The 26500-nt window shown below is 35.0% G+C and overlaps 2 protein-coding genes across 10 annotated transcripts in view; one reads left to right on the forward strand and one right to left on the reverse strand.

Moving 5' to 3' along the window:
• Window positions 1-7794, forward strand: part of LOC125651802 (peroxiredoxin-5, mitochondrial-like) — a 13167-nt gene extending 5373 nt beyond the window's left edge. For both annotated transcript variants that reach the window (XM_048880580.1, XM_056164948.1), the window contains exons 5-6: window positions 6366-6460; window positions 7321-7794. In XM_048880580.1, the coding sequence (XP_048736537.1) occupies window positions 6366-6460; window positions 7321-7444 (219 nt within the window). In that variant the 3' untranslated portion in view covers window positions 7445-7794. The remainder of the gene's footprint in view (window positions 1-6365; window positions 6461-7320) is intronic.
• Window positions 7795-13517: 5723 nt separating this feature from the next.
• The window catches only part of LOC125650329 (kelch domain-containing protein 2-like), a 28128-nt gene continuing 15145 nt past the window's right edge, over window positions 13518-26500 (reverse strand). For 3 of the 8 annotated variants that reach the window (XM_048878512.2, XM_056164950.1, XM_056164952.1), the window contains 4 exons: window positions 26202-26314; window positions 25459-25622; window positions 18649-18701; window positions 13518-18135 (listed from right to left, as the gene is read on the reverse strand). In XM_048878512.2, the coding sequence (XP_048734469.1) occupies window positions 17958-18135; window positions 18649-18701; window positions 25459-25622; window positions 26202-26314 (508 nt within the window). In that variant the 3' untranslated portion in view covers window positions 13518-17957. Of the gene's footprint in view, window positions 18136-18648; window positions 18702-25314; window positions 25365-25458; window positions 25623-26201; window positions 26315-26500 lie in introns of all 8 variants that reach the window. The other 5 variants (XM_048878513.2, XM_056164953.1, XM_056164951.1 and 2 more) reach the window with 3 other exon arrangements.

Genomic DNA, 26500 nt, shown 5'->3' on the forward strand with positions numbered 1-26500 from the left:
TTTACAACTGGTGTCCTATTTTTGAGTCATTCCTTGTTAGATATTTATTTATATATTGAGAGAAGCCCCTGTGCTTGGCACAAATCATCCTATGGTAAAGGGAAGGGCCATATGCCTCCTTCAAAGGGAAGGTGATTAAGATAAGGCAAAAACAGGGTGGGATCATTTAAAACTCTCAAGAACCATTGCGCCAGAAAAGTTGAAATTTACATGAAAGCTTCCTGACACAGTGTAGATTCAAGTTTGTTAGGTCACCTGAATTCATTCAGGTGACCTATTGCTATCTGTTTTTGTCCGTCGTCGTTCGTCGTGCGTTAACATTTGAACATTTTCAGCTTCTTCTATGAAACCCCTGAACCAATTTCAACCAATTTTGGCATATAGCATCTGTGGGTGGAGGGGAACAAAAATTGTGAAATTCGTGGTCCCTGCCCCCCTGGGGCCTGAGGGTGGGGCAAAAACCATCAAAATGAGTGTAATTTTAAAAAATCTTCTTCTTGACTCCTGGACATCAGAAGCCAAACTGTGGGCATAATTATAATGAGCGTTGAGCCCTCTACCAAAATTGTGAAATTCATGGCCCCTGGGGCAGGGGTTCTTGTGTTAGGGTGGGGCTCTATTGGTCATATAGTGAAAATGTAGAAATTCTTTGAAAATCTTCTTCTCTCTGTCTCTGGGTATTAAGTAGACAAACTAATAGCATGGTAATGATGAGCAAGGATGCCTCTTTATACCCCCCGCAACAAGTTGTGGGGGGGTATACTGGAATCGGGTTGTCCGTCCGTCTGTAGACGCAATGGTGTCCGGGCTCTAAAGCATTATCCTTTCCACCTACCGTCACCATATCATATATATGGACTACCCATGGGATGAAGATGTTCCCTATCGATTTTAGGGTCAAAAGGTCAAGCACACTGGACATCGAAGTAGCAATATGGTTTCCGGGCTCTAAAGTGTTATCCTTTCCACCTACAGTCACCATATCATACATATGGACTACCCATAGGATGAAGATGTTCCCTATCGATTTTGGGGTCAAAAGGTCAAAGGTCAAGCGCACTGGACATTGAAGTAGCAATATCATTTCCGGGCTCTAAAGCGTTATCCTTTCCACCTACAGTCACCATATCAAACATATGGACTACCCATGGGATGAAGATGTTCCCTATCGATTTTGGGGTCAAAAGGTCAAAGGTCAAGCGCACTGGACATTGAAGTAGCAATATCATTTCCGGGCTCTAAAGCGTTATCCTTTCCACCTACAGTCACCATATCAAACATATGGACTACCCATGGGATGAAGATGTTCCCTATCGATTTTGGGGTCAAAAGGTCAAAGGTCAAGCGCACTGGACATCGAAGTAGCAATATGGTTTTCGGGCTCTAAAGCGTTATCCTTTCCACCTACAGTGACCATATCATATATATGGACTACCCATGGGATGAAGATGTTCCCTATCGATTTTGGGGTCAAAAGGTCAAAGGTCATGCGTACTTGACGTCGAAGTAGCAACACTCAGAAAAGAGGTAGTTTATACCTATTACCAACACCCTTTGGGAGATTGGGGTAAGCGGGGGTTATTCTTAGTGAGCATTGTTCACAGTACCTCTTGTTAAAAATTGTGAAATTCATGGCCCCTTGATCAAGGGTTCTGGTGCTAGGGTGGGCCTCTATAAGTCATATAGTGAAAATGCATTATTTCTTTGAAAATCTTCTTCTCTGTCCTTGGGTATTAAGTAGACAAACCAATAGCATGGTTATGATGAGCAAGGATGCCTCTTTCGAAATTGTGAAATTCATGGCCCCTGGGTCAGGGGTTCTGGTATTAGGGTGGGGCCCTATTGATCATATAGTGAAAATGCATTTTATTTCTTTGAAAATCTTCTCCTCTGCTGCTGGGTATTAAGTAGACAAACTAATAGTATGTTAATGATGATCAAGGATGCTTCTTTCAAAACTGAAATTTATGGCTCCTGGGTCAGGGGTTCTGGTGCAAAGGTGGGGCTGACCACATAGCTATTCAATGTTTCTTCCATCCAAAAGTAAAATTCTTATATTTAAACACAAACCTAATTCAAACATTGGAAGGTTGTTACATGATACTCAGGTGACCTATAAGGCCCCTGGGCCTCTTGTTCAAATTATGATCCCAAGGGGTAAGTTGGGTCCACAATATAAGATCAGAGTTTGTTGTGGGGATATATACCAAACTTTTCCTTTTGAGAACAGAAGAGCCATGATTAATCATATTGATATGCAAGTATCCCAGGTAATGCAGATTGATATCCCAGGTAATGCAGATTGATATCCCAGGTAATGCAGATTCAACTTTATGGATTCAATGGGGGTTTTTTTTCCTTCAATTTTTAATTTTTTTGTTTTTCAATTATAGACTTTTGGTTTAGGATGGGAATCAAATCAGGGATCAAATTTTAAATAATATATGTGAATATAGAGTAAAAGATCTTTTACAAATTTTCTAAAGAACAGCAAGGCCATGCAAGTCATATTAATATTGAAGAATCTCCATGTTGTATGGACTAAAGTTAGGTTAAGTCATGATCCCATGGGTCTAGGATGTGGTCATAAATATGGGTAAAAAAATTCATGGGATTTAAGAGGGAAAGAATCTTTTTAAAATATTTATTGAAGAACAGAAGGGCCAAGGTGACTCAGATGAGCATTTTGGCCCACAAACTTCTTGTATTACATATGCTAGTGAATATGTAGCTCACTCATGCTTCAGTTTTAGCCATTATTATACAGTTACTGTAGATATGTAGACAAATACAAAAGATTCGGCACTGCGGTCCTATGGTACTCTAAGGCATCTATGCATACAATTTCTGATTAGTCAAAACGATAATGAATACACATAGATGAGGGATAAAAACTTTCTTTGATAAATACAGTGGAGCCTCGTTAATCCGGACACTTTGGTTCCCAGCAAAATCGTCCGGATAAATGAAGCGTCCGGATAATTGAATCGCATATTTTCTATCATTACATAAGTAACCAATCTGCTTACTTTATTGATGCGTAATGAATTAAACGCATTCTATCATTGGATTTAACCATTTGCATTAGTAAATAGATTAAAATAATGTTAACATTTACATGCATTTCAAAGCATTAAAATTGAAATATACGTGTGCAGTGTATTTGCCCATGCTTACATTTTACATGTATATTAGCACTACAAATAAATATCATATCATTACGGCATGATGTTTAAGGAGTAGGTACAGTTTCTAAAGTCATTTGGCCCAAAATATCGATGATTTCACTTGGAGCTTAAACCCTGACATTGAAATAAGGAATAGATTAGCAAACCCAAAATCCGCTCAGTTTGATCAGCAAAATGATTTGTGTCATATGACGAGAGCTAGAAGTTGGCATAAAATTGCAGAAATGCCATTTTCAATGAAAATAGCCACAAATTCAGGGGGTTTTCCTTTCAGAAAACATACAGCGCATGCGTCGAGCAAATTCATATTCAAGTATGTTTTTCATCTTAAAATAATACACAATATATATCATTTTCATTTTGCTCGACAAATGCGCACATCTTTTCCTGAGCAATAATCTGTATGATATTTGGCAGTTTTCAGGCTTATTTTGAAAAAAAGGCGGGAAATGTCTTATTCATGATGTCATAATGCCATCCAATTAAGAATACCATAATGATTTTGTTGACATAGTATACCTGGCATATATTTTACTTTCTTAAAACGCTGATTAAGGTTAATTCCAGACACATTTTATAGAGAGAAATTTTTTGGGCCTTTTCATGTATACAATCGTACCTTGTTCTTTATCAATACTATTAGACTATTGATCAAGACTATAAAATAATATGCTACAGGTTTATTCACAAAATTCAACAATGTCTCGATCGGCATGCGCTATCTAACTGACATATCATCACACACCACCTGGTGTTGACAGGATACAGATAATCACATCTATTAGACAGTTTGGCTTGTTTTCTTTATAATTTACGTCTTGCTAAAATTGACCGACACAGACCTTCCCTCAACAAAATTATCGTCCGGATTAACGGTACGATTTTCAATGCATTTTAATGTTTTGTAGTAATTAATGACCGTCCGGATCCGGAACGCGAATTTCCGGATTAATGATGCAAAATAACGTATAAAAATTCCTTTCCCTAGAAAAATCGTCCGGATTAATGGCGTCCGGATTACCGAGGCTCCACTGTACATTGAAAGATGAAATTTGCAATTTCTGAATTCTCAATCAAGATTTTGAAGCTGTAAGGTATTGGAGTTCTTGTAGATATATTATTATAGCAATTTTAGGTCACCTGAGTAAACTCAGGTGACCTATTGCAATTGGTTTTCGTCCGTCGTCATCCGTCGTGCGTTAACAATTGAACATTTTTAACTTCTTTTTAAAATAACTACCTGTCCAATTCTTTTCAAATTTGGTATGAAGCATTATTGGGACAAGGGGGACATAAATTGTAAATTTCAGAATTCCAGCACCCCTGTGGCCCTAGGACTGGGGCAAAAACTGCCCAAAATTGACCAATTTTCAAAAATCTTCAAGAACCACACACATGTAAGAAAAACTAAATGCATAGTGATGTAGAGGAGGGGTAGGGGTTCTGACCCCCAGGGCAGGGCAAATCTTGTTATATAGTGTTTATATGTAAAACACTTAAATTACATCTTCTTTAATGCTATTGATACTAAATTGAAAGTAAATAGATATTTAGAAAGAAGAGGTAGTCCTTTACGAAATTGTAAATTTGATTATTCCAGGGGTAGGGGTTTTGGTATCGGTGTGGGGCCAAAATGGTCAGTTATTTAGTGTGTGAACAATAAACATTTTTAACTTCTTGATAACTATCATTCCAATTCTTTTCAAATTTGGTATGAAACATCTTTGGAACAAGGGGAACATAAATTGTAAATTTCAGGATTCCTGCACCTCTGGGGCCTTAGGGGATGGGCAAAAACTGCCCAAAAATGACAAATTTTCATAAATCTTCTTCTCAAGAACCACACACATGTAAGAAAAACTAAATGTATAGTGATGTAGAGCAGGAAGGCCTCTACCAAACTTGTAAATTTCATGATTTCCGGGGTAGGGGTTATGACCCCAGGGCAGGGCCTACCTTGTTATATAGTGTTTATGTGTAAAACACTTAAATAACATTTTCTTTAGTGCTTTTGATACTAAATTGAAACTAAATGGATAGAACAGGTAATCTTTTACCATAATTGTAAATTTGATTTTCTCCAGAGTAAGGGTTTTGACCTGAGCAAGCTCCAACATATTCAGAACACTGCCGCACGTCTCATATCCAGGACCTCTCGTTACAACCATATCACTCCAATACTAAGAGAACTACACTGGTTACCTGTGCAGTATAGGACACAATATAAGATACTTACTTATACTTACAAAGCCTTACATGATGAGTGCCCAACTTATATCAAACAATTACTAGAGGTATATAAGCCTACCCGAAATCTTAGGTCTATAAAACAATCAGTCACTTTAGTTATTCCAAAAAGTCAAACCGTAACATACGGAGATCGGTGTTTCAGAACAATAGCTCCAAAACTGTGGAATGCCCTTCCAGAACACGCAAGGGACTGTAGAACACTGTGTGCATTCAAGAAGTCACTGAAAACACATTTTTTCCATCAAGTTTTCCAGGACTAGTTTCTATCATTTCAGTCATTCGTGTAGGTTAGATTCTGTGAAAAACTGTGAAAACTAAAGACTGTGTGTCTTAGCTTTCGAGTACCATTTTGTGATGTTTTATATATATATATATATATATATATATAAAGGAATTGTATGTTTTAATGTATTATACCTGAGACATTATATGGTGTGTGTGTATTTCATTATTATTTTAATACACCCTGAAACTGATGTTTATTCTTATCTAGCATATTTATGGTATCTTGTGTTTTCATGCTTTAGATAAGATAAGATAAGATAAATTTATTCCAATTTTGGGCCCAGAAGGCATAACAGTAAGACATTTTATAAAGAAGGAAATTCAAAAAAGAAAGAAAGTTTACAACATTTATATATTTATATATACAATGAGGATAGGTACAGCTTTTAATGTTTTATTTATTTTCTATGTATTATGTGTATAACATTCCCTTGTAAGGTATATATGCATTGTAAAGCACCTTTGAGCGTACATAGTGTATGAAAAGGGTGCTATATAAATATGGTATTATTATTTATTTATTATTATATTTTTTCACTAGTATTCAGGTGATCGATAAGGCCTGTGGGCCTCTTGTTCGTGGATAAGCAACCTATTATGTATGTATCCTGGTGTTAAAGTTGTAACTGAAACATTTTTCAGATTAGAATGCTGGCAGATCCTCAGGGAAAATTTACCAAAGCAATGAAGATGGATTTGGACTGTACGAAGCTACTGGGAAATATCAGGTCAAAAAGGTCAGACATTTCATGTACAATATATATTAGTGTCACTATACACAATTTATTAAGATGACAAAAATAGTAGGTTAAAGTCATATGTACGCATTGTGGTATTCCTTTGTTGTGTACACTAGTGCCAAAGCAAGATAGCTTTATTGATATTTTGAATATATTTAAAGGGACTGATTCACGGTTTTCCCCAAAATTTAGTTCTTCACTTTTAATGATCAAAACCTACTGTCTAATGCATAAAAAGTAAGGTTTTATCACAGATGCTCATTTTAGAGAGTTTGTTATTTGTTTTGTAAACAATTAATTGTTTACGAAATTTTCAAAAGAAATGGATATCGATCCAAGTTTATTATATCTTTCACATTTCAAGCATTCTTTGGGTAGAATGTGTCATCTAAAAGTTAAAATTTGTGACTATGCAAAATTAAGATGCTTTATATTACAAAATTGATATTTCACTGGTTTGTTTGTTTACATAAAAAGACTCGAGTCTTTGTTTACATAACACAGACTTAAGGCTAAAATATTGCTTTTATTCTTGCATTCAGAAGGTCAACATTTTGGCTGTCAGCATTAAATGAGTTATATTTTTAATGTTTAACATCAAAAATGCAAAATATTTTTTTTCCAAAAATCGTGAACCAGTCCCTTTAAAATGTAAACATAGAATGACGTTTTTGGGTGGGTTAGATCAGTTTGAAATTTCGTCATTCAAAGCACGCTTTCAGAGAGCCAGTTCATGTAAAACTTTCAGTTTCATGTATCCAACTCAAGAGGTTCACAAACTGATTGGCAGGTCGCACTGTGTTTGTAAATCATTTTCAGCCTAACAAACAATTCTTTTATTGGAATTATATTTGTAGATATGCTCTTGTGATAGAAGACAGTGTCATTAAAAGTATCAACACGGAACCGGATCACACTGGATTAGCCTGTTTGCTGTGCATCAGAAACTTTAGGTCTTCCCCGTCTGTGAATGCCACTTGATACATTATATTAGAATGACTTTTGAGTGAATGTTTAAGTTGGAAATTGAGAGAAGTGAGTTTACGTACTGTCATGCATTGGGAAGTGAGAGAAATTCAGAGTCTGGAGAAAACAATGGTCCATGTGCAACCATCACTTAACACTCAGTGATATTAAATTCTCGGATTCTCTTACTGGTTTTCTATTATATTTATACACATATTATTTCCTGTTGCAAGGTCATTTTTGTGGGTGGAAGATATTTGAAAATAGTTTGTTTACTTGTAAATCCATTTTGTTTTGCATTTCCTTTGTTGTGTAGAACTACAATAAATTTGTGTCGGAAATTTTGGACACACTGTTACACAGATTTTTCAGGCGTTCTTGTTGTTACGCCCCAGACATGAAATGGTCAGAGTATATGGTGTTACACCTTTTCATCTGTCATCATAGTTAGTTTTCTGAACTTTTTTGGCTGAACTTGTAGATCATGAGCTACTATTTGGTATATTTACTTATATTGATATATAAGATGACATGTCAGGATGATATGCAAATTACTTATCAAGTATTAGCTTCGTGTCTTTTGACATATTTTCATTATTAATAATAAATATTTTGCCCTTAGCCTATTTTTATCGCTGTGCTTGTAGATAACGAGCGGATTTTGGTATGTCTCTTTATGTTGGTGACTTACAGGTGAAGTTTGAGTTTCATTTTTCACCAAAATTATTGCCCTTAGCCTTTAACAATTTCTAAGTATGTACAGTATTAAGGAGGTATGCTACACCAGAGAAATTTGATGTAGATGAAAAGTGGAGGATATGTACAACAATATTTTGAAGTTGAATTTTTTCAAATTTACTTTATTTTGTCAAAAATTGCAGTTTTAGTAGGAGACAATCTGAAAATTTTTTAAAACCCTTGCTGGACTCGAACCTGTGACCTACAGTTCAACAGTCGGTATGCTCACCTACTGAGCTACACTGTACTTGGCTAGGTATTCAAATTGAAAAGGAAAAGTCAAATATTGCTAATATTGATTTTTTCCTCCATGTTTTTAAAGGAAGTCAGCCATTATGACGATGTAGAGTACCTCCTTAAATTTTTATGACTTTCATTGCTAAGTTTGTAGACAGTGAGAGCTATTTTAAAATATTTGATATATTTATGTCTCCCTTCTTCCAGGGGGGGGGGGGGGGGATATTGTTTTTAGCTCACCTGAAATCTTCTAAATAATAATCTTTTGAAGATGAATCACTTGACCAGAAAAGTTTACATTTACATGAAAGCTTCCTGACATAGTGCAAGATTCAAGTTTGTTAAAATCATGGCCCCCTTGGGAAGGTTGGGGCCGCAATAGGGATCAAAGTTTTACATGCGAATATAGAGGGAAAATCTTTAAATATGGGCAAAGGTGACTCAAGTGAGTGATGTGGCCCATGGACCTCTTGTTAATTATCTCCACTTGGAAAGGGATGTAGCCCTTCCATTGAACAATTACCCAAAGATGCTTAATATTTTCTGTATCAGAGTCCAGTTAGCTTGACATTTGAACTAATAACCTGGAAATCTTCATTTGATTAAAGCCCAGACACCATCAGTAGACTGATGGATGGTATGACAGCAATGTTTCCAGTATACCTCTCCCTAAACTTTGTTGTGGGAGATACAAAGTAATCAATTGTTGTTTTAAGTGTTTCATATTTACTCTGTTGTAGTATTTTATGAAGTATGATAAAATCAGTATTGCAATACATGTATAAATGAGGATAAATTTGAAATTTTAACCCTATAAACAAGCCTGGGTATCAATGAGGATGTTTATACATATACAGTCAAACCTTGTTATCTCGACCTTGATGAGGCCCCGAGAAAAAAACTTCCAAGAAATCCAGGGGTTTGAGATTTTGAAGTAACAAAATACATATAGAAAATGTGGTTGAAACTTCCATTTCACTTTGACATATCCATGATATTCAAGATGTCAATGTTGGAGATACTGAAGTTCAACTATATGAAAAATAAAGATTTACAAAGATTTTATATATAACCATGCAATGTTTATGAATAAAGTTTGAACCCCTATTCTGGCCCCATGGATGAACAAATTGAAACTGCAGGAGAATGCTTGCATATCAATCCAATTAAAATTAATGTTGGATCAGCTCACATATTCGCATACATGCAAGTATGCGAGCATCTAATTTCGATTAGAATGTTTGCATATGGATTTGAATTTTTTTTACCTTAAATTTCTGCATGGTTCTTAAGAGGAAGATTTTCAAAGTCTCTCTCTCTCTCTCTCTCTCCATATATATATATATATATATATATATATATATATATATATATATATATATATATATATACACACACACACACAACCAATCTTAAAGTTTGAACCCCAACTTTAGCCTCATCCTGGCCCTGGGATCATTACATCAACAATCTTGAAAGCAAAGAACATGTGTATGCTTCTGTATCAATTTGTACCCTTGTGGTTGTTGAGAAGAATGGTTCCTCCAATATAACCACTACATGTATTAAACTTTGAACCTTATTATAGTGGTTCTGCCCTGGCCTGGAGTCACTGTATTAACAAGAAATGTTTGTAATGTTCAAGAAATGTTTGTAATGTTCAAGAAATGTTTGTAAAACATTTATTCCCCCATGGTGCAAATACACATGCTTTTGCTTATGGAGCGCCAAATTAACATAAACTCAAATAATTGAAGATATCATCAATTCAATTGTTGCTCTCTTTAATTGAATTAATGCGCCCATTAAATCAATTATTGCTCTCATCAAATGAATTAATGTGCACTTCAATTCAATTATTGCTCTCATCAATTGAATTAATGCGCGCATCAGTTGAATTAATGAGAGCATCAATTGATTTAATGCGTGCATTAATTCAATTATTGCTCTCTTCAATTCAATTGATGTGCGCATTAATTCAATTAATGAGAGCAATAAGGCCAATTCAACTTAATTGCTAGATTATCATTCCCGCCTGCCCCTCAAAAATTGGCCCGCCCCGATTTTTTTTTATTTTGCGAAACTTGTGATTTCCGGAATATTTTCATGTCGGACTCCGGTATTTACACTTCTTGTTTACATTTCCGGTATATGAATGTGAAAAGCCACGTGAAAAAATAGATCTATATGGTTTTCTTAATTTCTCGCGTTCTTTTTTCTGTATATTTGTATGTAAAACTTTGATCCCCTATTGTGGCCCCATCCAACCCCTGGGGGCCATGATTTGAATAAACTTGAATCTGCACTATGTCAGGAAGCTTTCATGTAAATTTCAACTTTTCTGGCCCAGTGGTTCTTGTGAAGATTTTTAAATGACCCCACCCTATTTTTGTGATTATCTCCCCTTTGAAAGGGACATGGTCTTTTATTTGAAAAAAATTTGAAAGCCCTTCACCCAAGGATGCTTTTGGCCAAGTTTGGTTGAAATTGGCCCAGTGGTTCTGGAGAAGAAGTTGAAAATGTAAAAAGTTTACAGACAGACGACGGACAACAGGCGATCAGAAAAGCTCACTTGAGCTTTCAGCTCAGGTGAGCTAAAAATTGAAGAAAATTAAAATCCCTGCCGCATGCATGTTTTAAATATTCATACAAACACTCTATAAAGTTGGAAGGTTCTCACTTGAAAACTGGGAGGAGTTAGATGGACAAAAGTGATGTACTTTCCTTATAACATTATATTTTAAACAAGAGGTACTGTGAGCAATGCTCACTAAGAATACCCCCCGCTTACCCCAATCTCCCAAAGGGTGTTGGTAATAGGTATAAACTACCTCTTTTCTGAGTGTAAAAAACAAATGGCATGACAAACCGAACCATATTGCTACTTTGATGTCCAGTGCACTTGACCTTTGACCTTTTGACCCCAAAATCGATAGGGAACATCTTCATCCCATGGGTAGTCCATATGTATGATATGGTGACTGTAGGTGGAAAGGATAACGCTTTAGAGCCCGGAAACCATATTGCTTCTTCGATGTCCAGTGCGCTTGACCTTTGGACCCCAAAATCGATAGGGAACATCTTCATCCCATGGGTAGTCCATATGTATGATATGGTGACGGTAGGTGGAAAGGATAATGCTTTAGAGTCCGGAAACCATTGCGTCTACAGACGGACGGACAGACAGACAGACGGACAACCCGATTCCAGTATACCCCCCCCCCCCCACAACTTGTTGCGGGGGGTATAATAAAGGGGCAACATTCCTGCATGGGAGGTCGAAATGGATCAAAATTCAAACATGATCTAGAATGACCAACAAAGGAGCAACACAGCAAGTTTAAATGTGACAGAAAAACAGAAAACCCTAAACAGACAGATGGGTGGCAGTACAGACATCGCTGTACCAAAACACGCCCCATCTAAAGATGGGCTACAGAAAACGTAATTCATAAAGTAAGAGCTGGAAGGTCAACCTCTATTCCAGATTTCCAAATCACTTAAAACCATCAATGAATTAATTTCAAGACCTCATCTGTAATCCTGTACAGATGAGTTAAAAAATATGATTGGAAATGGCATATACTAATAATAGCCAATTCTCTTTCCAAACATTAATTTAAAAGGGGAAAAAAATGAGTGAAGTAAATCTAATTATTTCATGTCATCTCTCACATTTTAACATCAAAGACAACAGAACAAAACAGCACTACATCAATATCATGACATTAAAAAGCCAGTTCTACATACAACAACCTGGTCACCACAACAGAACCAGCAGTAACAGTCTCGGTGAACATCCCTATTCTCCATATATACCTCGCTATATGCAGTAACAAAAATATATACACTGTAAATAAAATTATATATGATAAAAATAAAATGCAATGAAAATAAAAACAAAAAATATGTAAACATGATAACATAGAATAAGAGTGTTGCCGCTGCATCGCTAGCTGGCTGGAGTACCCCTCACCCACCCCCACCCCTAAAATAGCATGAGACCATAAACAAAAGGCCCACAGGCCTTATCGGTCACCCGAGTACTAGTGAAAAAGTATCACCACTCCCAAGGGCTATAAAATCTAGGAAAACTTTCCTGTTCAGAATATCTAAGCTAAATTTTAATGTTCAGCAATGGTATAAAACAAGATGTGTTCTTAAAACTTCACTGCCCTCAAAAGTGCAATCACTGATGAAAGGCTTTACATATAATAGACCTGGTGTATTAACATTTAAATATAGTAAGTTTGGCTTCACCCTGGGGCCAGAACCCTTACCCTGGGGATCATGAAATATACAATTTTGGTAGAGGCCTTCCTGCTCTAAATCACTATGCATTAAGTTTTTCTTACACGTGCAGTTCTCGAGAAGAAGAGTTTTGAAAATTGGTCAATTTTGGACAGTTTTTGCCCTGCCCCTAAGGCCCCAGGGGTGCAGGAATCCTTAAATTTACAATTTATATCCCCCTTGTTCCAAAGATGCTTCATATTAAATTTGAAAAGAATTGGAATGATAGTTATCAAGAAGTTAAACATGTCCTTTGTTCAAACATTAATAACTGATCATTTTGTTCCCACCCATATACCAAAACCCCTACCCCTGGGATCATCAAATTAAAAAAATTTGTAAAGGACTACCTGCTCTTTCTAAATATCCATGAAGTTTCAATTTAGTATCAATAGCACTAAAGAAGATGTTAAAAGTGTTTTACACATAAGCACTATATACCAAGTTTGGCCCCACCCTAGGGTGACAGAAGCCCTACCCCAGGGATCATGAAATTTATAATTTTGGTAGAGGCCTTCCTGCTCTACATCACTGTACATTTAGTTTTTCTTACAGGTGTGGGTTTCTTGAGAAGAAGATTTTAGAAAATTGGTCAATTTTGGGCAGTTTTTTGCTACGCTCCTAGGGTGCTGGGAGTCCTGAAATTTAAAATCTAGGTATCCCTTGTCCCAAAGATGCTTCATACCAAATTTGAAAAGAATTGGAATAGTAGTTATGAAGAAGAAGTTAAAAATGTTCAATGATTAATGCACGAAGACAGACAGCAATAGGTCACCTGAGTTTACTAACAAAGTTGTAACACGCTGACAAGAATAAGAGGTAGTGTTTTTAAAATGTTTTTTATTGCTTGTAAAATTTGGGGTGGGGTGGGGTGGGGTGGAGTGAACATTTACATTTGACTTGGGCATTTATGTTTCAACAAATCATTCAATTTATCACATAAAAAATTAATTACAATTATTGAAAATCTAGCATGAAATTACATTATGACAACATGCAGGTATTGACTTAATATGTAAAGCAACAACTATGTAGATAGATCCAGAAATCTGTTGGATTTTATCTACCGTTACACGTACATTACTTAAACATAAGAGGAAGGAGTGTATGCGAGCTCTTAAAGAATTCTGCTGGGCCCACCAATCACATTAACAAGCACTCTGTAAGTATTGCATAGCAATAAATGTTCCTTACCTGTCCCAAGTCTAAGTCGTTTGTGTAATATTCTGTGTGTGGTCCCAATACGCCAGTTTCGAGATACGAACTCTTCTGTATAGGAGGTGCATTTAGTGGAACTTTGAATGCCTAAGTGGGACAGAGTGGATATACAGCCAACGAGGAAGACGATGAAATGTATTAAAAGCGGCTTCTCTTTTAATATGTAAATGTGGGAAATACTAAATACTATCTAAAGAAATGTTTTACCGAAGTGGAAACATACAAACAATGTCATATTTGCAAGAAATATCTTGGATATTGTACTTATGACCATCGAAATAACGTGATAGGATAAGAATTCTATGTATCTAATTACTCCCTAAATACTTATCACTTACTTAGTTTGTGTATCAGTCGAATTCGGGTTATCAAACAGCGTATGAGAAACTTACTGAGTACATTCACTTACGCTGTGATGAATATCTGTCCCACTCCCGCTTGTAAACAAATTCTTTCGCGCCTTTCTATGTACGAGAGTTCTCCAAAGGGAAATAACTCGGACGTATCTCGAAACCGGCGTATTAACTTAAGTCAATTTATTTATGTAATATTATGAGTGAATATAATCTTATGTTAACAGTTTATACATTATAAAACTAAATAATAATAAAAAAAGAAATATAGACTAGCTTGTTTTCATGAAAAACAAATGTCTCCCCAGCTCCCCAAATTGGAAGTGCTCCAAATGAAACCTCCTCCCCTTATGTGCTGCATGAAATGGAGGAGAAAGCACGAGCAGGAACATAGCCATTATGAACTCCAACAAGCCACGTAGGAGAAGTGTTCACAAATATTACTATTTTACACCCTACACCCCTCAGCTCCACTATAACTTTAAGGAAAACAATTGGATCCTCCTGTCCCTACAATATGCACATCTGCAAATGGCATTGAAGTATTATACAAAATTTCAAGTCTTGTCTGAAAAGCCATATAGCAGAAGAAGCGTTCACAAGTTATTTTAATATCCTCCATCCCTCTTAGGTCCCTATGACTTTTAGGAAAACAACTGGATCCTGCCGTCCCACAAATATGCACATCTACAAATGACAATGAAGCATTGTACAAAGTTTCAAATCTATCAGATAAGAAATATAGGAGGAGAAGTGTTTACAAGCTTTTTTGCATCCTCCACCCCTATTAGATCCACTATAACTTTTAGGAAATTAATTGGATCCTCCTGTCCTAAAAATATGCACATCTACAAATGGCAATGAAGCAATTGTACAGAGTTCAAAATCTATCAGATAAGCCATATAGGAGAAGTGTTCACAAGCTATTTTAACATCCTCCACCCCTCTTAGATACACTATAACTTTTAGGAAAAAAATTGGATCCTCCTGTCCTACAAATATGCACATCTACAAATAGCAATGAAGCATTATACAAAGTTTCTAGTCTCTCCAACAAGCCATATAGGAGGAGAAGTGTTCACAAGATTTTGTGACAGATAGATGGAGAGAGGGAAAGTACAAAAACAATGTCTCCCCCTGAAAGAGGGGAGACATTATAACTCTATATGTATTGCCAGGAACCATGTCCTGTCTTGAGATTTTAATTGTATGACTTTTTGCATTTTCTTGAATTTTAATATTCAAAACATGCCAATGATCATCTGCAAATGAAGAGGTTTTTATCATCACATCAAACAACTCTTCTTTTATATTCTCAGTTTTCCTCTGTTAGGAACAGCCTCACCTCCAATATTCTGAACAATCAAGCATATAAAGATCGGCATTTTCTACCCACAGTTCCGTCAAGAAAAAGTTGTAAAATATTTTAATAGGATAATTTTTATCAATCAGGTGGATATTATTTTCAAAACCATGACATATATGAAATATAATAATTTTGATTTGTGGTGAATCCGACAAACTCAATTACAAATTGGTATGCCCTAATATATATTCATCTCGCACAATAAAATATACTGTGAGAAAACTAGATAGAGTACAAGAATTAATTCAATCAACTAGGAGACCAAGATTTAAAAATTTTGCTAGATTAATTCAACTGTAACAAAAGTGGAACATGTATTTACTCACTCTATAACCAAATATAAAATTTCAGACTCATAAGACATTGACATATACATGTGCTAATTTTTCGACTGCAAATCTGTACAATGGCTTTAAAAATGCATGATTTGAGTGAAAAATCTGTACAGAAAAAGTGGTACAAAATCTGTACTGAATATCAATCCCAAAATGGTTTTGATACACCTATTGATTGTAGAAAATGACAGATTAAAATTAGATGTTAGATCTGCTGGTATAATTGCATTCATAACTTTATGTATGTGAGCAGATCTAACATTTAATTCTAATTTTCAATTAATGCACACTATAATTCAGTTTATCCCCATCTTCAAATAATTAAAGAAATCTTCGATAATTTTATGTTATGTTCGTTTGGCACTCCATGAAACATACAGCGGTAAACCACATACCCAGCTTCCTTCATCAGAGCATGACGAAAAAAATACAGAAAACTAAGTTGTGACAGATGGACAGAAGGACTGATGGATGGACAGAAGGACTGATGGATGGACTGAAGGACTGATGGATGGACAGAAGGACTGATGGATGGGTGGAGTGCAAACTAGTAGTCCCCTTCAGCTCTGCCAGTAGAGGACTAATAATCATAATATTGCAGCTGCATAGGATTGCAAAGTTATGCCTCGTTCACAGGAAGAATTTAATTCGCATTAAACGTAAGTTAATGCAAATTAAATCTGAACCGCGTTCACACAGAGATTTTAATGCGCATTAGTTTACTTCGAATTAAAATTGACGTCGCGATTTAATGCGAATTAAATTGACTTCACATTAGTTCCGTGTGAACGCTAAGCAAAGCTAATTCGAATTAAATGTAGACGTATGCGTAATGGCAAATTTGGGTCACATGCATCATACCCGTGGTCAGCTATATATATTAATGTTAGTTTTGTACGAAAAACGAAGCAAAATGATAATAATCACTAAAAACGTGTACAAACGTACAGCATGTCATTAGATAATGTCAGACGTAAATATGTGCTCTGCATAGGCATACTGAGTAATACTGTGGAAGGAATTGTTTTAAAATATGACAAAAATGTTTTAAAATAATGATAATATGATATTCTTTTTTACTTTTTTTTTTAAAACAAATATGCTGCTCATTGTAAAATTTTTATACCATATGACGTCATAGTAGACTTATAATACGTATTAGTAATTAAAAATTACGTCACAACAGTAGTCAGCGGAATGGTGAAAAAGACGTTCCGAAGTTTAAAAATTGGGCCCATGAAGAAACAATATACTGTCTAGATTGGATGCTGGTCATCAGAGGAAATAACAAGTAATTTCTTGGGAACATATTAATAAACACGACAAAACTCCTTATCTGTAGATCAGCTTGTAAATTGTAAACATGTAGTATACTACATGTATATAGCGTTTTGAACAATGAATTCTGTATCTACACAATATTCATTAAAATATCTATAAAAATAATTTTCAATAACATAGTCTATTCTTTAATTTATTTCGCGCTCCCTTTAATGCATACGAATTTAATGCGCATTAGTTTACTTCGCATTAAATATTACCACCGTGTGAACGCTATTTAATTCGAATTAATTTAATGCGCATTATTTTACTTCGCATCAAATTTGATGCGAAGTAAAATTTAATGCACATCCGTGTGAACGAGGCATTAGTATAAATACAGGTTTAAATTTTGATTTTGTATAAGAAATATTACATGCATTTTATATTAAAAAGAATAAATGATTTACAAATTCATTAAACTATTATGTAAAATTTATACAGATAAATTGTTATATGCACATGTATAAGAAATTTATAAAACTCATTTCATAATTTGGTTAGACTGAAATGCAGTTTAATTTACAGAATAAAATCAATTTAAAATTAATCATCAAATACGATAATGGAGTTTTAACTACATGTGTATTTCTACAATCTTATAAGTATTATTGACAAAGAGCAGAGAAAACTGTCTGAGCTGCACATAATGATCGAATTAATTCTATATACTAAGTCCAAGTCACATGAGAGTCTAACCAATCACTGTCAAAGTCAGAATCTGTTGACATCAGCAACTGAATGTCCAGAGCCTCTTTCTTGTGTAGCCAATCAGAAATTGGACGGGGTAGTGAATCCCACTGGCTTCCTAATCTAATGCGATATCTGTAAACACATTCTATGCAGAGCCTGAAAATAAGATTTAAAGTATCTTATATGTAAAGCTAGGTAAAATACAAAAGCATAGCTCTTGAAAGTCTTCTGATTCAGATCTTCTGATTAAGGAGGTACTCTACATCGTCATAATGGCTGACTTCCTTTCAAAACATGGATGAAAATATAAATATCAGCAATATTTATATATTCATTTAAAAAATCATCGCCTAGCTGAGTAGCTTAGTAGGTTAACATGTCGACTGCTGAACTGTAGATTGTGGGTTCAAGTCCAGCAGGGGTTTTTAATTTTTTTCAGATCGCTTTCTTCTAAAACTGCATTTTTTGACTAAATAAAGTAAATTTGAAAGTCTTCAATTTCAAAATATTGTTGTACATACCCTCCACTTTTCATCCATATCAAATTTCTCTGGTGTAGCATACCTCCTTAATATGAACCACTACATCCACTAAAGTTTACTTGTTTACCAAGTATATCAAAAACCATTTCTAGATGTACTGTCTTCAGTCTCAAGTTTAGGCACTTACTTTTTCAATGTGTATGGCTCGAACTGGAATTCTAAAATGTCATTCTTAATTTCCTGTAATAGGAATATGCTGGTATGAATATAAACAGTGCAGGTATTTCATTTCTCATTAACAATTAACATCTGTGAAATATTTTTTCCCCTCATTTACTCATAATTTCGAAATTTAAAACAAAAGATTCATTTTCTACAACTTCATTTGATATATTTCAACAAGAGTCCCATGGGCCACATCGCTCACCTGGGCCCATATTTAAGGACAACAGACCCAATTCGAAATTTTGCGCTTCTGTATATAAAGCCACGCACATCGCCATTTAGATTCTCTGTGCATTGTGACATCACTGTAAATGTTTCATCGCAATATAAACATGCGAAATTTACAGACTGAACTTGAAACTGTATTTTGCTCATTATACAAGGAATACATCTTATTTTGATTCATATTTCATATGAATTCTTCAATAAAATCATTTCAGAGAATTTCTGTAACTTTGGTATCCGTGAATCCGTAATTCTTCTGTGTTTTGTGTGTATTTTCTGTGATTCCGTGATTGTCTGTGTTTTGACAACCTCCCGCGCATATGCTATGAATCAAACCGTCATAGGTATGTACAACGAAGAAAAAAAATCTAGACTCTTTTAATATTAAAATTTACCTCTGAATATAGCTTATATCATGAATATTCTTATCAATATCAATTATTGTATTTCTCTATAATAATTAATGATTTACGGCATGCACCAGAAGCGTTGTGCATAGGGCTAAGCCCATTTTGGGCCCAAACTCTGTGATACCATAAATATAGATATATATTTATGATATCACAGAGTTCGATACATATATTTTAGCGAAAATAGTCCGCTTATAGTCATCTTTTGATATAGAGAAAAATACACTGAGGTATAATAATGTTTTAGTTACTCGTGTCTGAGATTGCAATTGCCAATACACATGTACCAAGTATTACATAAACATGTATATGCATTTACATTCAATACAAGTACAAGAAATGTCAGAATTCCTATATTGAAATAAATTTATGCTACTCTTAACTCATGAAAGTTTAGGGAATAAAATTCCATTTTGTTTCTGAGAGTGTTCATCAGAAAAATGTTACAAATGAAGAATGACATTTGAAGTACATGGTAAATCCTATCTTGAAACTGTCAAATAAGTTGTACTTGGTCTCTTATCAATACAAAATATGCATTTGAATTTTTTTTTAGCAAGTTTAAAGATTATGAAAATGAAAAGAAAATGTGCACATTACAAACAAATCCGTTGTCTTAAACTGCATACTGAACTCTATATCGGAATTATTGAATTTGTGGGAGTTCCTACATTGCATATTTTGACACACTCCCAGAATATTATGCAATGACTCAGTGTTTATTTAAGAAATGAACATCACTTTTGAGCTGTTCATGGTCAGTATGAACGGATTTGGATTTGAGGCAAATTCTGTGAATCGCGTTAGCAATTCACTGAGAATTTGCCTCAAATCCAAATCCGTTCATATTGACTATGAACAGCTCAAAAGTGATGTTCATTTCTTATATTTATATTCATTTACTAAAACACCGTTTGTTTACATTGCTTCTATTTTGTTGCATAAAACAAACTCCTATAGCCTCTGTCACAGTAGTTATTGTGACGTATGTCAACACATAGACATGACGTCACATTTCGTCTCACTCTGTCTTTTATCAATATTGCAAGGTGCACTGTATTTTGGAGGTAGGAGACTGCAAGATTGGGATGATAATCCACGTAAGTTTACAATCTTAATCCAAAGATGTGACTTGCGAGATCTTTGTAACAGATTTTCTATTTTTTTCCAAATCATTACGCTCCCTCAGTCGCGTGCTTTAAGCTAGTTCATAATCCGTTCATAGTCAATATGAACGGATTGTGTCGCGCGCTGAAATTGGTTGGTTCATAGAGGAAAATGCGATTTGTAATATAAATATATAATAATATGATTGATAAACTTCTTCCTAATCCATATACATGTAATTATTTAGTATAAAGGAAAAGTATGAAACTATACACGTAGAAAACTTATCCATTTCTTCTTTAATGACATTTTCCTTGAAAACTGGCCAAAAATCATCCTTTGACATGCTCCCCTGAAAAAAATTTGCCGATGACCCATATCTTATTCTTATGATTAGTAAGCTTATTATCATTTTAAAATCATTCTTTAATTTTAATTAAAACTCTATTGTAGATTTTTTAAAATTTTAACTGACATTTGCACATTGGAAATTTCCCTATATTTCCTTTGCAATTACAACTACTTCATAGCCAACTTTTGAAATGCCCCCCACTAAAAATCAAACACCATTTTCATTAATTTTGTCTTTCTCATTGATTTTAATTCAATAACGCATGCTTTATCTTATATCAAAATTTGAATAAAATCTCTATAGTGGAAACTAATTAGGTCCGTCACCCTTAAAAATTTCCCCTATATATTTGCATGTAAAACTTTGATCCCTATTGTGACCCAAACCTATTGTCGGGGGCCATGAAACTTGAATCTGCACTATCTCAGGAAGCTTTCGTGTAAATGTAAAGTTCTCTGGCCTAATGGTTCTTGAGAAGATTTTTAAAGATATTCTATACATATTTGTATGTAAAACTTCCCTATTGTCATGATTTTAACAAACTTAAATCTGCGCTATTTCAGACAGCTTTCATGTAAATTTCAGCTTTTCCGGCCAGTGGTTCTTGAGAAGTAGATATTTAAATGATCCCACCCTATTTTTGTGATTATCTCCCCTTTGAAGAAGTAAAAATGTAAAAAGTTTACAGGCAGACGGATGGACAGATGGACAACAGGCGATCAGAAAAGTTCACTTGAGCTTTCAGCTCAGGTGAGCTAAAATACATATATGTATTACTGATGTTCAAAGATTGTTTATAATCATAAACCAGTGGATTACTGACTTAAATTGAATACTCATGCATTTATAATACAAGTTTCTAGTAATCAAATATTCAATGTTTACTTAATTTGCACTTTCGTGCTTAGTTTATTGGCTATATTTCACGCTTATCTTATAACTATATATTAGCCAGAAAATGTCTAACTTGACATGCAATACAAATTTGGCCATAATCAAATGGTCATCTAGACACAGAGATTAAACAGGAGTATCACAAATGGTATATCATAATCATGCCCGTCAGACAATGATGAAAACATTTCAGTGCAATATCTGTATCCATAATGAGAAAAGTCCAGAAAACTAACTATTTGACCTATTTTTAGCCCTAAAGTAGGTCATGGTGCACCAATAACCTGACTGCATTTCAGGGCAATACCTGTATCCATAATCAGAAAAAGTCCAGGAAACTAACTATTTGACCTACTTTTAGCCCTAAAGTAGGTCATGGTGCACCAATACCCTGACTGCATTTCAGGGCAATACCTGTATCCATAACGAAAAATAACAAAAGGCCCACATGCCTTATCAGTCACCTAAGTACTAGTGAAAAAGTATCACTACTCCCAAGGGCTATGAAATCTATTGGTAGAAAAAAATTCCTGTTCTGAATATCTAAGCTAAATTCTAATGTTCAGCAACAGTATAAAACAAGATGTGATCTTAAAACTTCAATGTCCTCATCAGTGAATACACTGATGAAAGGTTTCACATATTATAATAGGTGTATCAACATTAAAACACACAGCTAATTTGGACCTATCATAGAGTCAAAACCCTGGGTTGTGAAATTCACCATTTTTTGTACATCCTTTCTTGCTCTTCCTAAGTATGCATTTAGATTTCATACAGTATCAGCAAACTTACACATAAATCTTATATATACTGAGTTTAGCCCCACCCTGGGGTCAGAACCCCTACCCCGGGAGGATCATCAAATTTACAATTTTGGTAAAGGACTACCTGCTCTTTCTAAATATCCATTAAGTTTCAGTTTAGTATCAATAACACTAAAGAAGATGTTATTTAAGTGTTTTACACATAAACATTATATAGTAAGTTTTGCCCCACCCTGGGGTCAGAACCCCTACCCCGGGGATCATGAAATTTACAATTTTGGTAAAAGCCTTCCTGATCTACATCACTATGCATTTAGTTTTTCTTAAACTTTTTCAGTCGAGAAGATTTTTGAAAATTGGTCAATTTTGGGCAGTTTTTGCCCTACCCCCAGGATCCAAGGGGTCCAGGGGTCCGGAAATTTACAATTCATGTTCCCTTTGTCCCAAAGTTGTTTCATACCAGATTTGAAAAGAATGGCCTTCATTTTTGCAGTTACTGTCCTTACACCGGAAGTAGGGGCACGCTTACCGATTGGGTCCTAAGCTTTAGATAAAATAGTTAGCAACAAATAGGGTATTGTAAAGCTTACGGTATCAAAATATTTATTATGGGCTGAGTTTTAACATATTGTACCATATCTCTTACAATAACAAAGTTTACTTTATTTGATTTTACAAAGAACACTTTTTAGAATATACATCTCGTTAAATTGAAGGGATATGAAAAAGGGGGGGTATAGACATATCCAGTATTTGGTGCTTAATTCTGACCAGTCTATCAATACCACAACTTTCATGAGTAATCTGTAAAATAAAAATTAATAATAAGTAACGAACACCTGGGAACAAAATCACGATGAAACCATATGATAATATCTAAATATAATCAGGTATGTAACATTGTGTATTAAAAAAAAGGGGGGGGAAGGCAAGGAGAAGATGACTTCACAATTATTGTCTGAAAATTCTTGAAAAGCAAAAACAAACAAACAAATATAACAAAACCAAAACCCCCCAAATCCTAAATCGGGGGGGGGGGGGGGGGGGGGGGTCCTGAAATTCATTTAATGAGTTTCCTTAACTTGGATTTCATAGTCCCAATATAATTTAATACTACTATATAGAAAAGGGAACAACCTATAGATAAAACTGTCCTTGTTAAAATAAACAACTTAGCATGTAATGATAACAGAAATACTACGTTGTTGGAAAAATAGGGCAGCCCCCCCCCCCTTAATTGTGACGTGCTTGATGATTTTTGTTTGTGTACTTTTGGTTAAGTTGATTTACACAAACATTAATTTTTAAAAGCGGAGTGAATCACTCGCGCACGTTAGAAAACATATTTCAACAGAAAAATTACATTAGAGATACTGATTCGATATACTTTAAACAAAAAACATGTTCCGTTCATTGGCATCTGATGTACTGTAAATATTTTGTCCACAGTGTGAAAGGATCAAAAGTTAATGATTGCATGCGTTGGTTGCACGTGTAATTTCTGGCATATTCATTGTACTTTTTTTGGTCGTCAATAATAAGATAAAAAGTAATAATAAAGAATTGCTCATTCTTATTATTCTGATCTAAACTGAGATACCGTGGACTGCAAAAAATTGTATACCAGACACGTAAATGTAATAAATGACTAAGAATTTTGTACAGTCATATCATTTGTCAGTAATTGCACTTAATTTCTACAAAAATTAATTAAGTGGCACTTAATTACAATAAGAAATTTTACATTCTCTCTATTCCTTATAATGACGAAATCACTTGAGGACCCCATCGTGTTGTGCGCCCCCTGTATTCAGGGGGAAGTAACTCATGCTGCACCATGAACAATGTATCCCATTGGAATAGTAATTATCAAGAAGTTAAAAATGTTCAATTGTTAACACACAACGACGGACAACAACGAATTGCAATTGTAACGAGTTTATTCAGGTAACCTAAAAATGTGTGAAACTCTTTGACCTACTTTTAGCCCTAAAGTAGGTCATGGTGCACCAATCAAGCTGAAATGCAATGAGCTTGTATTCCTCCGAGAGGAAGCTTATGATTTCTGGGCAATATCTGTATCTGTCTGATGACGGGCATATAAAAATGGAAGACAATAACTTGATTTGATCACAAAACTTATGAAATTTAAATAAATTACATACAAGATACAGATCTCATAGTGTACAGTATCCCAGAAAAAGCTAAAACTGTCCTATCAAATGGGAATACATGTACTATACCCCTAAATTTTGGCCACACTCTACCGTTCAATAGACTGGAATTTGCATAACCAAACGATGTTGCCTATCAACATGACTAACCAAAGCCTAGCAGTTCATGAGAAGACTTTTAAAGGACTAAATATTCTAATGTAAATCTTTGATCCCTTATTGTAGCCTTAATTTATCCCCAAGGCCCAACAATTGAACAAATTTGAACCTGCACTTCTTAATAATGCTTGTAGATATATGACTAATCATGGCCCTGCTGCTTAAAAGATTTTTCAAGTTTTCCCCAATACAAATTTTCCACATAAAACTTTATTCCCCTATTGTGGCCCTATTCTACCTCCAAAGACCATGACTTGAACTTGAATCAGTACAACCTGTTCTTGAGAGGAGGATTTTTCCTATTTAACCTCATGTAAATCTTTCATCTCCTATTGTAGCCCTCCTACTGGGGCCATGATTTGGACAAACTTGAATATCCATTATGTCAGGAAGCTTCAACATGAGTTTAATCTTTTGTGGCCCAGTGGTTTATGGGAAGGAAATTTTTTAATGACCCCACCCTACTTTTGCCCTTTCTTGATTATCTCCTCTTGAAAGGGGAAACAATCCTTCATTTCAATGAACTTGAATCCCCTTTACCCAAGGATAATCTGTGCCAAGTTTGGTTGAAATTGGCCCAGTGGTTCGATCTGGAGAAGAAGATGAAATTGTGAAAAGTTTACAACACTGACGACAATGCCAACAGACTTGAGCCTTTAGGTGAGCTAAAAACAGGCTACGTACACTTATATTGTCATAATCCAATATATTCTTTTCACAGCCACCATATATCAGGACATCTTGATCCCCTGTAACACATGCAGTGTGCCATAGACGACACCAATTGTTGGGAAAATGTGTCAGTTGAGTCCATTGAAGATTGTTGGTGTCCAAAAGCCAAGAATCACCTACAAAAAATTATATAACTGAATATAAACATTATAGGAGTCATCATTGGATACATAAACAACAAAAGCAAGGTTTTCACCATCTTTAATTTTCTTAAGTATATACAAGATTATCTTCGCTAGCCAAGGGTTACAATGCACTGGTCATTCTTTATTGTAACCCTCAGCCTGCAAAAATAATTTGAGATGTGAATTGCTTTCTTTTTGTCATTTGACCACCAAAATGGAGCAACTTATGCAATTGTTTGGACTAAAAATATCATCTTGTGTTTGCCATGTTACATTTATGGTATGGTTCATTAAAGGCAGGCTTAATTTACAGTGGTCCATCAAGCTAAACTGTAAATTCATAGGTTCATTGGTTAAAATTCTATATGTGTGCACTATGGCTAAGTAATTTTGAATTTATTTTGTTTTGTCCAAAAGTCACAGAGTTTTGGGACAAAGATATGTTGTGTAGGCTTACATGTAATATAAAGTTGTACCTCTGTACATCCAACATTCAGATCTTGCAAAACATAATTAAACTGATAGCTATAGACCATCATGCCTGTCTACAGCATACTGACTAGTACTTACTAAGGGGATGGCAGCTGGTGGTGAAACCTCCATATACAAACATTCTATTGTGAGACAGGGCTGATGCAGTGTGCCAGGACCTACCCTCCGGTTCTGGGCCATTAATACACAAACTGAAAGTACAACCATTAATACACAAACTGAAAGTACAACCATTAATACACAAACTGAAAGTACAATAAAATGAACTGCTGAGGTTCATGATACATCCATCTGCAACTACATGTAGCCTATATTTAGGTCAAGACACAATTTCCCCCCAAAGATGCATCAGCTGACTAGGTTCGATAGTACTACTT

The sequence above is a fragment of the Ostrea edulis genome, chromosome 5 (assembly GCF_947568905.1).
Source record: "Ostrea edulis chromosome 5, xbOstEdul1.1, whole genome shotgun sequence".
In the NCBI taxonomy this organism is placed as follows: Eukaryota; Metazoa; Mollusca; class Bivalvia; order Ostreida; family Ostreidae; genus Ostrea; species Ostrea edulis.